Source organism: Equus caballus, chromosome 24 (genome assembly GCF_041296265.1).
Source record: "Equus caballus isolate H_3958 breed thoroughbred chromosome 24, TB-T2T, whole genome shotgun sequence".
Taxonomy (NCBI): Eukaryota; Metazoa; Chordata; class Mammalia; order Perissodactyla; family Equidae; genus Equus; species Equus caballus.
The window spans coordinates 57,502,408-57,517,252 of NC_091707.1; the positions used below are offsets into that span (position 1 = coordinate 57,502,408).

At 57.2% G+C, this 14,845-nt stretch overlaps 1 protein-coding gene across 1 annotated transcript; it reads left to right on the forward strand.

The window, feature by feature from the left end:
* The first annotated feature begins 8,852 nt into the window (after positions 1 to 8,852).
* Positions 8,853 to 14,256, forward strand: LBHD2 (LBH domain containing 2). Its single transcript, XM_023628446.2, has 4 exons — positions 8,853 to 8,978; positions 10,809 to 10,895; positions 12,546 to 12,702; positions 13,876 to 14,256. The coding sequence occupies exons 2-4, from the start codon at positions 10,827 to 10,829 to the stop codon at positions 13,971 to 13,973; spliced, it is 324 nt and encodes a 107-aa protein (XP_023484214.1). The 5' UTR covers positions 8,853 to 8,978; positions 10,809 to 10,826; the 3' UTR covers positions 13,974 to 14,256.
* The last annotated feature ends 589 nt before the right edge of the window (positions 14,257 to 14,845 follow it).

Consider the following 14,845-nt stretch of genomic DNA (forward strand, 5'->3'; position numbering starts at 1 on the left):
CTCTTGTTTCCTTGGCACCTTGGGTGGACCTGGGTGTGAGTTTGCATGCCCTGCCCTCCTAATCCCCCCATGCATGTCCTGGCAGGAAATGCCCCATTGCCACCAGGAATGTTCCTTGCATCCAAAAGCACTGAACCGAGCAGTGCCCAGCAGCTGTCCACAAGGGATGTTCTGCGGGCTGGGTGAGAGGACTAAGACTAGAGGAGCCAGACTAAGCCTGTGACCCCAAGCTCCTCGTCTGAAGGGGAGATGGAGACCCTCCATTGCAGAGTCTCTGTGAGGCTTTAGTGAGGTCGTGGGTGCAGCCTGCAGTCATATCGGGTGCATTTTGTGCTGACAGTCCTACAGTTGTACTAACAGATAGTAGTTGATGACCACTATGAAGACAACGGAAGGTGAGGGCCTGTGTGACCTCACCCCTGCCCTGCTGCATGCACTCCCCTACCTGGCAGCCTCCCCCACCCTCCACTGCCTGCTGGCAGCATCTTCCCAAAGGCTGGCTCTGACCACATCTCTCTCTTGCTCAGAAGCTTTCCATGGCTCCCCACTGCCTCAGGGATAAAGGGGACCCTTTGGACCCTCTGACCTAGGATTTCCCCTCCCAGAGGAAATTACTCGCTGCCTAGAAGGGGCAGGTGTGGAGGCTGGACCAGGAAGTCAGGGAAGGGAGTCCAGAGTAGGGGAGCCTTTCAGGAGTACACCGAGGCTTCACAGCAAGGACTGCAAACACTCTAAGTGCCCTGTGCACAGCACTTTGCAGACCAACCGCCGAGAAACCCATGAGATAGGGACAGGAATCGCCCCCTTTTTCAGAAGAGCAAACTGAGGCTCTGTGGTAATGGCCGGGCCTGCCTCTGAGCACCCTGGCCCATCATGTGCTGCCTCTCCTCCAAGCAGCAAGGTGCCTCCTTCTAACGGGGGTCAGCATCCTCTTCCTGGGAAGAAAGAACCGCCCCATAAGGAATACTAACCCGTGTGACCTGTCTGTGCCAAGCCCTTTCCACACAGCCTCTCCCTCATCTGCACACAGCCATTTTCCCCTCCCCATTGTGCAGATAAGAAAACTGAGGCTTAGAGTGGGCAAGAGACCTGCCCAGTGGTGCAGGGCAACACAATGGAGGAGCCAGCACTTCCTCTAAGAAGCCTGTGCGGCCAGCAGAGGCCTGGATGTTGCCGCTGAACACAGAGGCATCTCCAGGCTGCAAGACTGACATGTTCTGCCTGGGGTGTGGACAGAGGAGGCCTGGGAGGGGTAGACTGAGGACATTCCTTTTCCTCTGGCCACCCCTTTCACCTTGGGGTTCTCAAAGTGTGGTCCCCAGACCCAACCAGCAGCATCAGCCCCTGGGAACCTGTTAGAAATGCTCCCCAGACCTATGACACTATGAGAGGAACCACTGAGGCAGGGGCCTCTGTGCGATTCTACTGCACGCTCGAGACTGAGAACCACTGCTGTGGCTCTAGACGGATCCCCTCAGCCAGTTCCCTCCCAGGCCTCCGCTCTGGGCCATGATGGGCAGTCATCTCCTGCCCACTCCCCCCTCCCCTAGGGCTGGGTGAGAACAGGAGAGAGGGAGCCCAGGGTGCAGTGACCCTCAGGGTGGCATCTAGTTTGGACACTGCCTGGCCAGTCCACTGCGTCCCCTGACTGAGCCCAGGGGAAGTTTACACCCATTAGCAAATTATCCCTCTTCTGCTAAATAGGTATGATAGTCCCCATCTGGCAAGGCTGTGAGGGCTAAATGAGACAACACACAGGGTGGGCACAGAGGGTGCTCCATAACGGGCCAGTTCATCATCATTAGAATTGCTATTATCATCCCGGGTCTAACCTGCCCCTCTCTCAGAGCTAGAGGATAATCTCCCTAAACCGACCTTCAAGAGCTGGTGCCTGCGGCCCCCTACTGGCTCTCCGAGGGTGAGGGAGTGGGGACACCTGGCCTCTCCCCACAGGGCCTGCTGACTGGGCCGCCCCCTCACAAGTTCTTTAGACCTTTCCTCCCCCCCGCCCCGGGTGCCCAGCGCAACACACTCCTGGGGTGCAGGGCTTGGGGCGTGTGCTCCCACTCGCAAGGTGTGCCTGGTGCGGGAGATATCCCGCTGCGCATTTGGCGAATAGACGCAGGAGGAGGTGGTGGCCCGCACTGCCCACATTTCTATGCTATACGAATGGATGTATGCATAAATGGGCACACATTTTAAACTTTGTATTTGTTACACAAAGGTGGCTCAGGCTGGCCCAGTGGCACAGAGGTTAAGTGCGCACGTTCTGCGTCTCGCTGGCCCAGGGTTCACCAGCGCGGATCCCGGGTGCGAACATGGCACAGCTTGGCAAGCCATGCTGTGGTAGGCGTCCCACGTATAAAGTAGAGGAAGATGGGTACGGATGTTAGCTCAGGGCCAGTCTTCCTCAGCAAAAAGAGGAGGATGGGCAGCAGACGTTAGCTCAGGGCTAATCTTCCTCAACAACAACAACAAAAAAGCAAAGGTGGCTCATGACAGTCATAGCTCATCTACCAGCACATCCTGGAGAAGGAGCTGTCACCACCTCTGTGAACAGGAGCAGCAGCTCGATGGTGTGATGGTGGGGTGGCCACATCTGGCAAGACCTGGGGAGTCTCCGAGGCTGGCCAGCTGGGTCCTGCCTCTGCTCCTGGCAGTCATGAGTGCTCAGGGCACTCTAGAGATTAAAACTCTGACCCCCCCCCCTACCTCCACCAGCCCCAGACCATGGGCCCTGCCCAGCCTGCCTCTCCCTGCACACAGCAGGATGAGCTGGGGTGAGACAGCTGGAAGGGCCAGGGACAGCACTGTCCCTTATGGAGGGTGCGCCCAAGGTGAGGTGAGCAGGATGACCTTGGCCCCCTGTTGACCTGGGCAGGCGTGACCTTAGACAGCTCCCTTCCTCCCTGGTGTCTTGGTCAACTCTGCAGCAGCAGTAGCAGCCCCAGGTCACTTGCTGGCACCGTGGTCCCCACACTTGGGCTGCCTCTCATTTCCACTCCTATGTGTCCCAGGTCACCTGTCCTTCAACAGAAATTGAGCACTGCTCCCTCCTCCCAGACCATCGGCATACAGACCTCACCTCGGATGGGCCCGCCGAGTCCTCCAGACCCTTCACCCTCCCCTTCCCTCCGGAGTCGACCTCCCTGAGTTGGGAGAGCTAGCGCCCCGGGGCGGGGGGGCGGTGCCTGCTGCAAAATGGGAGCGAGCCCCGTCCTCCTCCAGTGAGCAGGGTGCAGAGTGGCACTGGGCGCCGGCCCAGATCCTGGCTGGCTTTGCCTCCAATCTTCCGTCCCATCCTCTCCCTCCGAGCCTCAGTTTCTCTGGCTGTGCTAGGGGTAGAGGCTGCAGGCAGTGGTGCTGAGTGGGCAAGGACCAAGACAAGAGTTGACCAAGACACCGGAGAGGAAGGGAGCTGACTAAGGTCACGCCTGCCCAGGTCACCAGGGGGCCAATGTCATCCTGCTCACCTCACCTTGGGCCCGCCCTCCATGAGGGACAGTGCTGTCCCTGGCCCTTCCAGCTGTCTCACCCCAGCTCATCCTGCTGTGTTCAGGGAGAGGCAGGCTGGGCAGGGCTCATGGCCTGGGGCTGGTGGGGGTGGGGGGTCAGAGTTTTAATCTCTAGAGTCCCCTGAGCACTCATGACTGCCAGGAGCAGAGGCAGGACCCAGCTGGCCAGCCTCGGAGCCTCGGACAGGTCTTGTCAACCGGGCCCCTCTTCTCCGGCTCGTGCCACCCAGAATCCCCACCTGTCCCCGGGAGAGAAAGAAGAGGGCCAGCCTCAGAGAAACCGGGACGGAGAGACAGGCTCCGAGGTCCCGGCGCAGGGAGAGCGCGCGGCGGGCGCACTGGGCGCGGGCTTCACCACCCGCGCCCCGCCGGAGGGGGTACGAGGCGCAGGCCCGCCGCCGCAACCTGCCTTTCCAGCGTGCGGTTCGGGGGCGCGGGGAGTGGGGCTCAGGGGCGGGCACCCCAGGGCTCTCGGCCTGCGCAGGGCTGCCCCCCTCGCCCGCCGTCGCTGGTCCCAGGGGAGCGGGCGTCTGTCGCCCGGCGCGGGAGGTGGAGCTCAGCCAAGCTCCGGGCCCACCTTGAACGCCGAACCGGGGCCGACGGAGCCTCGCCGCGGTCCCATCCTCCCGCGGCCGCCGGGCCTCGGGCCCCCATTCAACCCGTTCCCCCGAGTTAGGCTCAGTCCCGCGGCAGTGCAGGTCAAGGGAGGGCGGCTCACGTCTGGGGACAGGCCTGGGTCCTCCTCTCCCCACTCCAGCCTCACTGGGAGGACAGATACCCCCCAGCCCCAGCATCTGTCCCCACACTCATCCTGGGGCACATCGGGGGTCTCAGGAGATGCCATGGTGGTGGCCGATGGCAACGCCGTCGGCTCTTGGGGTCCCATAGACCCTGGGAAGGGCGCCCTGCTCTGTGCCCCACACTGGGTCCGGCACACCTGCTCGCCCCTGCTCCCTGGGGCTGCCTCTGTCGGTGTAATTTTCTTATTATGGCGCTTTTAAAAACTTTGAAGTCCGATTATTTACATTAGAGAGAAACGTCCAGAAACTTTGTGCAGTCAACCAATCTTTAGGGGTTGGAGATTTAGGATTGGAGCAAGACAGTTGAAAATCCCTGTCTCAGGCCTTTCATTCTAGCGGAGTGAGACAGTCAGTAGGGGAGGGGGAGGTTTTCTCCAGCGGGACCTCCCTCTTCCCTCGTGGTCAATCCATATGCTGGGGGCGTCCACTCTTCCCCTGGGGTCATTTACTTAGGACCCAACGCCCAGCCCACCAAGGACAGAAGGGCTCAGTCCTGTCTCACAGAGAATTAGCACGTGAGGACAAAGTTTAAAACGACGGTGCTCATATCGCGCTTCAAAATATGAAATGTTTCAAATTAACCCTATTTTCTATTGTCACTTTGCTCTGCCATGCCACCGGGAGTCTTGGGTGTTTTACCCCATGACGGCCACAAGAGGGCGCAGAGAGCAAGCCTTCCTGGCCCAGAGCCAGGATTCCGCCCGCCGTGAGTACCCAGCCCAGGCACGCTGCCCTCGCCTCTGTTCAAGCTTTGGAGGGTGCTTGTGCGGATGAGGGAGCTGAGAAGGGGATAACTCCAGCTCCACCGCGGCCAGGGAACCTCAGAGATGGTTGGTCCTTACTCTTCATTTAGTCCACCTCATCCTCCTACTGCATTGGCAGGAATAGAGGCCCAGAGAAGGTCAGGGCCTCCCAAGGACACACGGCAACGGCTGGGAGTGACCAGGACTCATAGCTCCTGCCTCCAGATCTGCCTGTCTCCTGTGGAGAAGGGTCTACAATGCAGGGCAAGAGGGAAGGGGAAAAGCAGAATAGCAGACTGAAGGCCAAGATGGGCCCCAGGGCTGACTCTGCAGGCTCAGATGTGAGCCTCCAGGCCTGTGTTCAAGGATACTCCCTGTCCCCAGCCTGCTGCCCCACCATCAGAGCTTTATGCCTCTAGGGCCTTCAACACTTCCTGAAAGCCCTGTCAGGAGCAATCCCCGGCAACCACGAGACCATTGTCAGCTAACAGCTTGGATAACAACCAACACCTTAGGTGACAGCTAGCACCCTCGTTAACGAGGAGGGAGAGCAATTCCTGTCCAAGTGGAAAGGAGGTGGAGTGGCCTTTTGGGAGGTGGGGTGAGGGAAGGGGGCCTGCCAGCATAGGCTTTCCTGACACAAGGTGTCTGAGCGTCGAGACGGTACAGTTGCAGCTACAGTGACCACTCCATCATTGCTGTGTGAGGCTAAGGCGAGCCCCTGTCCTTCTGGTTCAGGTACTCTCCACTGGAGAAGTGTATTTGTATGAGTAGGGGGCTCCCTTCTCGGAACGAGGCTGACTGGGGTGCTTGCCTGCCTCCCAGAGCTCCCAGGCACCCATCCCTTAGCTGGGTATTCCCAGCCTTGCATAATCTCTGCCAACCTCTGTTTCCAGTCTCACCTCTCTTTACACCCAGATCATCAGGTCTCCCATGCTATGATGCCTAGATCGTCCCTCCGCTGATCCTGCTGTGATGCCCCCTCCCTGGTCCTCCTCCCAGGAAACTGTGCAAAGAGCTCTAGCCATCCCATGGGCACAGATGGAGGCACTGAGATTTAGACATAATATCTCTCTATCTGACCTGTTTCCCCTTTGTGAACCATCAGGATGTAAATTCATCAGATCATGAATTTTGATGATCCTAGAACCCAGCACCAGCACTGCGTAATAATGTTTAATATTAATATTTATTAATAAATAAATGTTTAGTTTATGAATGAGTGGGCAAAAGAATGATGAGAGGATGGGTGGATGGATAAATGATAAAAATGAGTGATAGAGAGAGAAGTTGGAATGGTTAACTGATGTTTATGTCTATGGATAGCATAAGGATATAATATAAGGATAATAGATGAATGCATGGCAGAGTGATTGATGGTGAATTACCAGGTAGATAGATGGTTGGTAGGAAATGAATTATTGGATAAGGAGGTGAACTAATGTGTGAATGATGGATGCAATGGCAGAATGTATATGTGTGTGTGGGGGTGTGAATGGGTGTATAGATAATGGTTGAATGAGTACTGGAAGTATGGTAGATGGTAGTGCTAGATGGTGGATGGATGGAAGATGGTGGATGAATCTATGTAATGGTAGTCGGTTAAGTGATAATAAAATAGACGGCATATTGATAGAGGATGGTGGATGGACATGAATAATAAACTGACGGATTGATGGACAGTGAAAGAATCTATAGATAGCAGATGAATTGCAGGTAGTAGGTGGTGGATGGTGGATGCTTGGTGGGTGGATAAATCATGGAAGTATGGATGGATGGTGGATAAATAGTAAGTAGATGGTTGTGATAGATCTATCCATAGAGAATGGAAGCATAGATGGTAGATAAATGTGAATAGATATATGATTGATGGATGGATCATGAATGGTGGACAATAGTGGCTGGATGGCACATGAATGGAGAAATAGATGGCAAATAAATGGATGGTTGCTAGGTCTATGGATAATGTTCTGTGTTCTGTGGAAGTATAGATGGAAGGTGGATAGTAGATAGATAACGAATGGATGGATTCTGGATGGATAAATGATGCTTAGGTAATGAATGGATGATGGTTAAAGGATAGATGGCTACATCTTGGAAAATGGATACATGAAAGGTGAATGGTGGATGGGCAGATGATGGAGAGATGGTGGATGGATGGTAGGTGGTGAGTGATGCCTGGAAAATGGGTAGTTTAATGTATAGATGAAAGAAGATGAATAGGTGGCAAGTAGATGGTAAATAGATGATGAATAAAGATGGATATTGGATGGATAGTGAATAATGGATAAGGGCTGATGCACAGATAAATTGGTGGATGGATTATGGTGGATGAATGCTCACTGCTATCTTTCTACTCTATTCCTAGCACCTAGAATAGTGCTTAGCACATAGAAGGCACTCGATGCATTTTTCTAAAGTGGATGAATATGGATGGATGATAGATGATACTTGAATGCGTTTTGGACGAATAGTGAATTATGGCTGGATACTGGATGGATGGATAGAGGATATTGTGAGATGGACAATGAATGGATACATATGTAGTGGATAGGGATAAGAGATGGATGGGTGGTAGATGATTGGTGGATGGTAGGTGGCTGGTGGATTGTAGTGCATAGAAATATGAACGAATGAGGGATGGTGAATGACTGGTGACCGAACGGTAGTTAGATGAATTGTGGCTGATTAGATGGGTGGAGGCTAATGGATTGGTGGTGGATAAATCCAGATAAGTGGACAGTAGATAGATGGTAGATCGATGATTGGCAATCAGGTATGTGGTGGATGGATAAATGAATGGTAGATGGATAGATAGTTGTTAAATATTAATGGAAACATGTTAGACAGTGAATGATGGATAGACAGGTGGTAGATGGGTGGATGGTGAATTACTGTTGGACTGATGGGTATTTTCATGGTGTATTGATGCTTGGTCAATGGTAGGGGTGGGTGGTGAGTGGATACATGCATGGTGGATAGATAGGGGATGGTGGATGGTGATTGGGGTTGGATGGTTAATGGCTGTTGGATGGTGGATATTGGCTAGTGCTTGGTGGATAGTGGATGGATGTTGGATATTGGATAGTGGTTAAATGGTGGATGGTAATTGGTTGGAGGAAGTTCGATGGTGGATTGTGGATAGGACAGATGTTGGATTATTGATGGTAGATGATGGATAGTCGATGGTCGATGTTGGATGATGGTTGGATGATTACTGAATTGTAGGTGATACATGAATAGATAATGCATGACAGATGATGGTGGTTGGATAAGTGGTTGCTGAACAGTGGATTGTGGATATTGGGTGGAAGCTGAATGTTAGATAACTGTTAGTGGATGTTAGATGCTGGATGGTGGAAGGGATGTTAGATGCTGGTGGGGCAGAGCAGAGGTTATGCACCTTGGCCTCAGGGGTTAGGCATGTACACCAGACTCGATGAGACTGATTGTCCCAGGGCTCTTTTGTTCCTTTTTGGGAATGAGACTGGGGATGAAGATGAGAGGGGAGCAGTGTGGAGACACCTCTCCCCCGATATGGGCCCTCCCACTTGGTGTTTTCCTTGTTCTCTTCACTCCTTCCAATTGGAAGGTGTCCTTTTTCTATGTATCTGATCCCATTGAATTCTCCCTCTGAATTCCTGAACCTCAGATTTGAGGCTCAGGGCCTTAAGTGACCAGGATCAGGTTCTGGGGGATGCGGTCTTGTCAAAGGGAGAATGAGGCCGGGGTGCTACTGGGAGCTGGAGCTGGGAGGGCGGAAGCGCGGCCGCGCGCCGCTCGCAGAAGGCCGTGAGTGTGAATGAGGGGCCGGGCCAGCGAGCGCTTGTGGGCGGAGAACGCCGAGGAGGGTGAACAGGGCTAGCAGCTCCCGGGTCGGCCAGGTGGCTTGGACCGGCGCCAGCATCCAGCGCCGGCGGGTGAGTGTGAGTGAGGCGTAAGGGGCGCCCCCTCCCCAGCTTTGCCCGGCCTGCGTCTCCGCTGCGCCCTGGCGGTCAGGCGCGGCGTGGGTGGGAGAGGAGGAACAGGATTAGGGGTTTTGAATTGGAGTTCCCTGGGGAAGCGGAGGACTTGGGGACCACGGTCACCCCTTGGCTGCTGGACGCCAGGCTTTGGGCAAGAGCAGTGCCCTTGGGGGCTGCGCACAGTCATACGTGGCCCTACACACCTGGGAGCCCGCGGAGGTGTGGGTGGTGGGAGCCCTCCATGTGCGAATGCACCCTCTGGCACTGGACACTGGTGCGGGGCAGTGGGGCGGCAGCCGGTAAGCACTTGCTCTCTGCCTGCCTGTCCTGTCCTGTCATGTTCCCCCACCTCGAATGCCTCCCCACCCCGACTCTGGCTGGGCTCAAGGTGACAGCTCCATCATCTGTCTCTATTACCACTCCTCTCTCCTCTGTCTGTATCGTCACTCTGGGTCTGTTTCTATCTTCTCTCTGTATCTCCCTTTCTCCAGCTCTATCATCTCTGCTTTGTCTCTGTGGCCAGAGGTCTTTTCTGACTCTCCTTGTGGCTCTTTCTTGAATCTGTCTGGATCTCTGAGTCCACTCTCCTGGACTCTGTCCTGGCTGCTCTGGGCTCTAGCCGGGGTCCTGGGATGGGATCCCAGGCGGGGATCCCATGGAGGGACAGACCTGGGAGCAGCAGGGCACCAGGGACCTTTCACAGTTTTGGGATTGGGTGGAGGCGCAGGTGGGTAGGGCTCAGGTGCCCACTGCCCTGGGATGCCTGGTGCAGCGTGTAGCCCCCTCCCAGCCTCCCTGGTTGTCGGTGGGACCTAAGCTGACCTGTGCTGGGTGTTTGGTGAAAGAAACCTCATTTCCCAGAATAGCAGCCCTCCCCTTTAGCTGGGTGCCCGCAGGACCTCTGCCTCACAACCAACAGGACATTACAGGCATTCCATCCTGCTGGTCACTGCTCTTTCTGCCCAGTCCCCTCCCAGCACTCCCCTGCCCCTTGCCTATGGCCCCTGCTGCCTCCCAGCCAGTGCCAAAGTTAGGTGTCTGCCTGCCAGATCCCACCCCCTTTTCTGCCACTGGCTCAGTGCAGGGGGAGGGTCTGAGGCTGGTGTCCATGAGTCCCAGCAGGGCCTCTCTTCCCAGAGCCATTGCTGTGCAGTCTTTGGCCTGGCTCCCTTGCCGTTGTGCCTGGCCTGAGTGGGCATGGCCAAGTTCAGGCAGGATGTCAGTTCCCCTTGGGCTGTGAGTGTCGAGGGCCTGGCCCTGGGTGTATGTGGGGTGTTTGCTGTCGGCAGGGGATGGGAGGGGACACTGGGCACCTTTGCCTCTGGCCAACTCACCCCCAGCCAGTGCTGCTTCCAGCCTCCTGTCTCAGAAACCCATCTGGGCCCCTGCCTCTCTGTGCCCCCTCCTCGATGTTCCCTGCCTCAGAACACTATCTCTCCTCCCTGCTGCCCTGGCTTCCTCCTGCTCAGCTCTTAGGCCTCAGATCAGCCGACCTTCTTCCAGGAAAGCTTCCTGGGTCCTAAGGCTGGGTCGGCCTCTTCCCCTCCTGCCCCCGCCCCTCTTCAGCTCTGGGCACATTGTGTGGTGCCTGTCCAGTGCCCTCTCTGATGGTGGGCTCAGGCGGGGAGCAGCAGTGATGGAGGTCCAGCTGGAGCCATGGGTGCTGGGCCCGGGGTGGGGTAGTGTGGGTGTGGGCTGGAGCAGCCTGAAGCTTCCGGGACGAGGGTAGGATCCAGCACCTGGCCCATAGCAGACACCTTGTTTCTGCTTTCCATCTCCTTGCAGCTGGATAGCGGCAGCAGCATGAGTGCTCCCCAGCCTGCCATGCCAGAGCTAAGCCCAGCTGAGGAGGCTAGAGGCCCAGCAGGGAAGGTATGTAGTTGGGGCCCTGGGGTCTGCCCGCCCTCAGCCCTGTGGGACAGGAGGGAGCTAGTCTCAATTTAACCATCTGGGTGGGGGAGGTGTTGCTCCTCTGTAGAAGTCAGATGCATAAAGCAATTGAGGGTGAGCTGCCGTGGTGTACTTAGCACCCCTTCCGGACCCTGGGGACCCCAGGGCTTCCTCCCCAAGGCAGTTTGCTCTCTGCTGGGTGAGGTAATGCCAGAGTCCCCTGCTCTCAGCTCTAGCTTTCTGGGGAGGGGGTGTTAATGCAGCTAAAAAGTGGGGTCCCTACACAAGGGGTGCAGTCTTGATGTTCTGAGTTCTAGAGTTGGGCCATTCTCATTGTCGGCATGGGGGCAGTACTGGGGCCAGAGACGGAGACCAGCCTAGAGTTACACAGGGGGTTCTGGAGCTTGGGGTTGCAGACACAGCCTCCTTGGCAGGGCAGATGGAGGGCGTGGACACCAGGCCTTGGTACTCCAAGCTCTGCCGGCCTGGACCTCCCTCACCCAGTGGCACACTCTGGGCAGAGGAGCGCCCCTGGTTGGGGGTCAGCAGGGCTTCCTGGAGGAAGGCAGGAAGGAGGATGGTGGGTGGGGAAGGATTCCAGGAGGGGAAGGAGCCCCTGGACTGGCAGTGCCAGCAGGCGGGTCCAGGCGTTGGGGACCTGTGTTCCTCGCTCTGCTGTTCCTCTGATTCCATAGATGGCCCAGCCAAATGACACCTCTTCTCACACTTCAGGGTCACCTGGCGTAGTTGGTTAAAATGAGTCTGGGCTGGAGCCCAGGAATGTGCATTTAAACATGTTCAGATGGTTCTGCTGCAGTGGTTTGAGGGCCATTTAGCAAAGTCCTGCTGGCTGTGTGCCTGCCTTTCCTTGAGGCACTCATGCCATTGGGGAAAGGCAGATATGCACCACACAAGGATCCTTCTAGGTAAAAGAGATGGGAGTTGGGGAGCTCCAGGGAGGGGACTGCCTGAGAAAAGACATAGAGCTGGGATGCTGCAGGCAAGTCAGGGCTGCTGTGGTGCTGGGGCTGGTGGTCTGTGCACCCGCGGCTCTGGCTTCCACCTCGGAAGGCCTCGAATGGAAGGAGGGGATGCTGAGGGCACCAGGAGGGCTTAGGGAGGCGCCCCCGCATGCTCTTGTGGGCACTGAACAATGAGCCCAGAGCAAGATGCTCAGGTTGCCATGGCAACAGCTTCCCAGCTCCTCTGAGCTGAGGAGCAAGCTAAGGACCCAGAAAGGAAGACCCTAGGAAGGGGCTGAGCAGGATACTGGAGGCAGCCGGGGATGCACTGAAGCCCTGGGCTCACTCACTGTGTGACCTTGGCCTCCCCAGCCTCAGGCTTCTGTCTGTGAAATGGGCCTAAGAGCTGAGCCCAAGTGGGTCCTATGGTGCCCCCAGAGAGCTGCGACCCCAGGTACTGAGTACTCCAGCCCCAGTGGTGAGATGCAGGAGGGGCTGGAACCCTCTGGGGGATAAGCAGGCATGCACACGCACACACATGCTTGCTCCTGCCCTGGAGACTGAGCAGGGAGCCCCTGACCCTCCCAGTGGGCAGAATGCAGGACAGGTATGGGAGGGAGTGGGGGCCCAGGGTCTGGTATTGTCCTGACCCCTGCCACCCTTCCTGCAGGCTGCAGTGGGTGCCCGGGAGAAGGGCCCTCGGCTGGGCCAGCGGCTGCCCTCGATTGTGGTAGAGCCCAGCGAAGTAGGTGCTGTGGAGAGTGGGGAGCTGCGTTGGCCCCCAGAGGGTGCCCAGAAGGGGTCCACCCACAGCCAGGCTGTTGCTGGTGAGTGAGGGGCTGCCTGTAGGGGTGCCGAGAGAGAGGAGTCAGAAGCAGGGTCTCCTTCTTGCCTGCTTCTGCAAGCAGGGCCCTCCACACCCCAGCCTGCTCACACCCCACCCATCTGCCCGCCCTTGACCCTCTCCCTGTCACCATCGCCCCTCCCACCTGCACACAAGGTCACTTCATCCACTGTTGTGTCCCCAGGCCTGGCACACGGGTCTGCGTTTGTTGGATGAATGACAGCCGTTCTCACCCCCAGCATGAGTCCTGCCTCCTCCTCCCTCTCTCATGATTCATCACCTTTGGGACAAGTGTGCATTGCCCACTAGGGCCTGGAAGGGGTGAGGGTGTGAGTGCTGAGCAGGCCCAGCCCTGGCACCTTTGAGGTGGGGAGATGGGCCAGCCCCGTGGCAGGCTCCTGTCCCTGCTGCAGGTGCCCTGGTTAAAGGCCAAGAGGCTACCAGAGCTGGGGAAGCTTCTGGGAGGAGGAGGCGTGGTGAGGAGAGGGGTCAGCCAGGGCCAGGTCTGAGGCACGAGGAACAGCAGGCGGGGTAGTGGGGGCCTCTGTGGGGGGGCACATGATGGGTGAGCTGTGCCCGGGAAGTTCTTTCCCCTGAAGTTCCCTGAGGAGTCTGTCCCCAGGTGAGGAAATGAATTCAGCCTCAGCTGGGGCTGCTTTGGCAACCTGACTGCCCGCTCCCCTCCTTAGATGTCAGTCTCTCCTGGCTCCCCCGGCCCTGGCAGCAGCCCTTACTGGTCAGCCGCCCCCTGCAGTTCGGGCCCAGAAGGGGCCTGTCCCTGCCCTAACCCCCACCTCTCCCCAAAGTCCCCTCAACCTCTGTCAGATTCTGTCCAGGGCCACACCTTGTGTAACCACTGGGACTTGGGCACTGGGGAGGTCCCCAGGTCTGCCCTGGACCCCCCAAATCTGCCACCCCTTTACTCTGGTGGGTATGCCAGGCGAGGGGTGCTCCTCTTCCCAGAGCCAGGCCTTGTCCTCCCTCCCTTGCCTAGACCTCACATCCAGCACCCCTCCCTCCTTCACCATGGGCAACTTGTGGCCTGCCCTGCCCTGGTGCCTGCCCTGCCCGGCTGCAGCCCCTACGCTCACAGATTCCCTTGCAAACATGTGGTAAGCGCAGCCCCCACCACATGGAGGCCTTTATGTTCCTGCAGCCCCCTCACTGAGTCTGCCGGGACTGCCAGGGAAGGCTCCGGATGACGCCGGCAGCGAGTGTGCCTGCTCCAAGGACCAAGACCCCCCGGCCCAGTGAGAAGACAAGGACATAGCCAGATTCTGCTGTCCCAGGGCTCTGCCCACCCTGCCCCTGCTCTCTGACAGTTGAGAGGGCCTCAGCCCCAGGGTGGCCCAACTGACTCACAGAGAGGGCTGGGCCTGCCCAGCACCCAGTGGGCAGAGCCAAGCCACTGCCTCTGGCTGCACCAGACTGGCCAGAACCATAGCCACTGCCCTCTCCCATCCACGGCCCAGGGTCTGGGTCACATCCCTCCTTCTTCCATGATTTGAAGCTGAAATAAATCTCTTCCTGGTGGTCAGTGGGCACATTTGGTAGGGTTTCGAGGGGCTGAGGACAATTTTGGTTCTGCCAGTGGTGTTTCAGGCAAGGGCCTCGGCTCCAAGCCCAGGCTGACCAGGCTGAGTGCCAAGTGAGTGACCACTTGGGTGGTCTACACGGAGGGTGGCTGGTGGGGCTTTCCAGTGGCTGTGGCATTTGCTCTTCTGGCACCCCTGCCTAAGACCCTCTGCTCTGCTCTTTTCTACCTCAGCCAAGCTGCACAAGGCAGGACCAGCTTTCTCCAGGCCCTCCTTGGGGCCTCCAGTGCTGGCTGGACCCTGAGGGCAGGAGTCCTTCCTTTCATCCCCCTCCACCCTGGGTACAGGAATGGTATGTGGGGTGGGGTGCCCTCTTCTGGGCTGGATCTCATTAAATCCTTGCAAAGTCCCATTTTACAGATGAAGAAACTGAAGTGTGAAGTGAGGTGACCAAGGCTAGTCCTAGCCCTGGCTATAACAGGATCCCTGAGGCTGGGAAGCCACCAAGCTAGCCTCAGAGCCCATGTGGGAGACTGGGTGGGCAGGCCCCTCTTCCTGCCCCACATGAGGGTTCTGTCTCTCCCTGGGGTC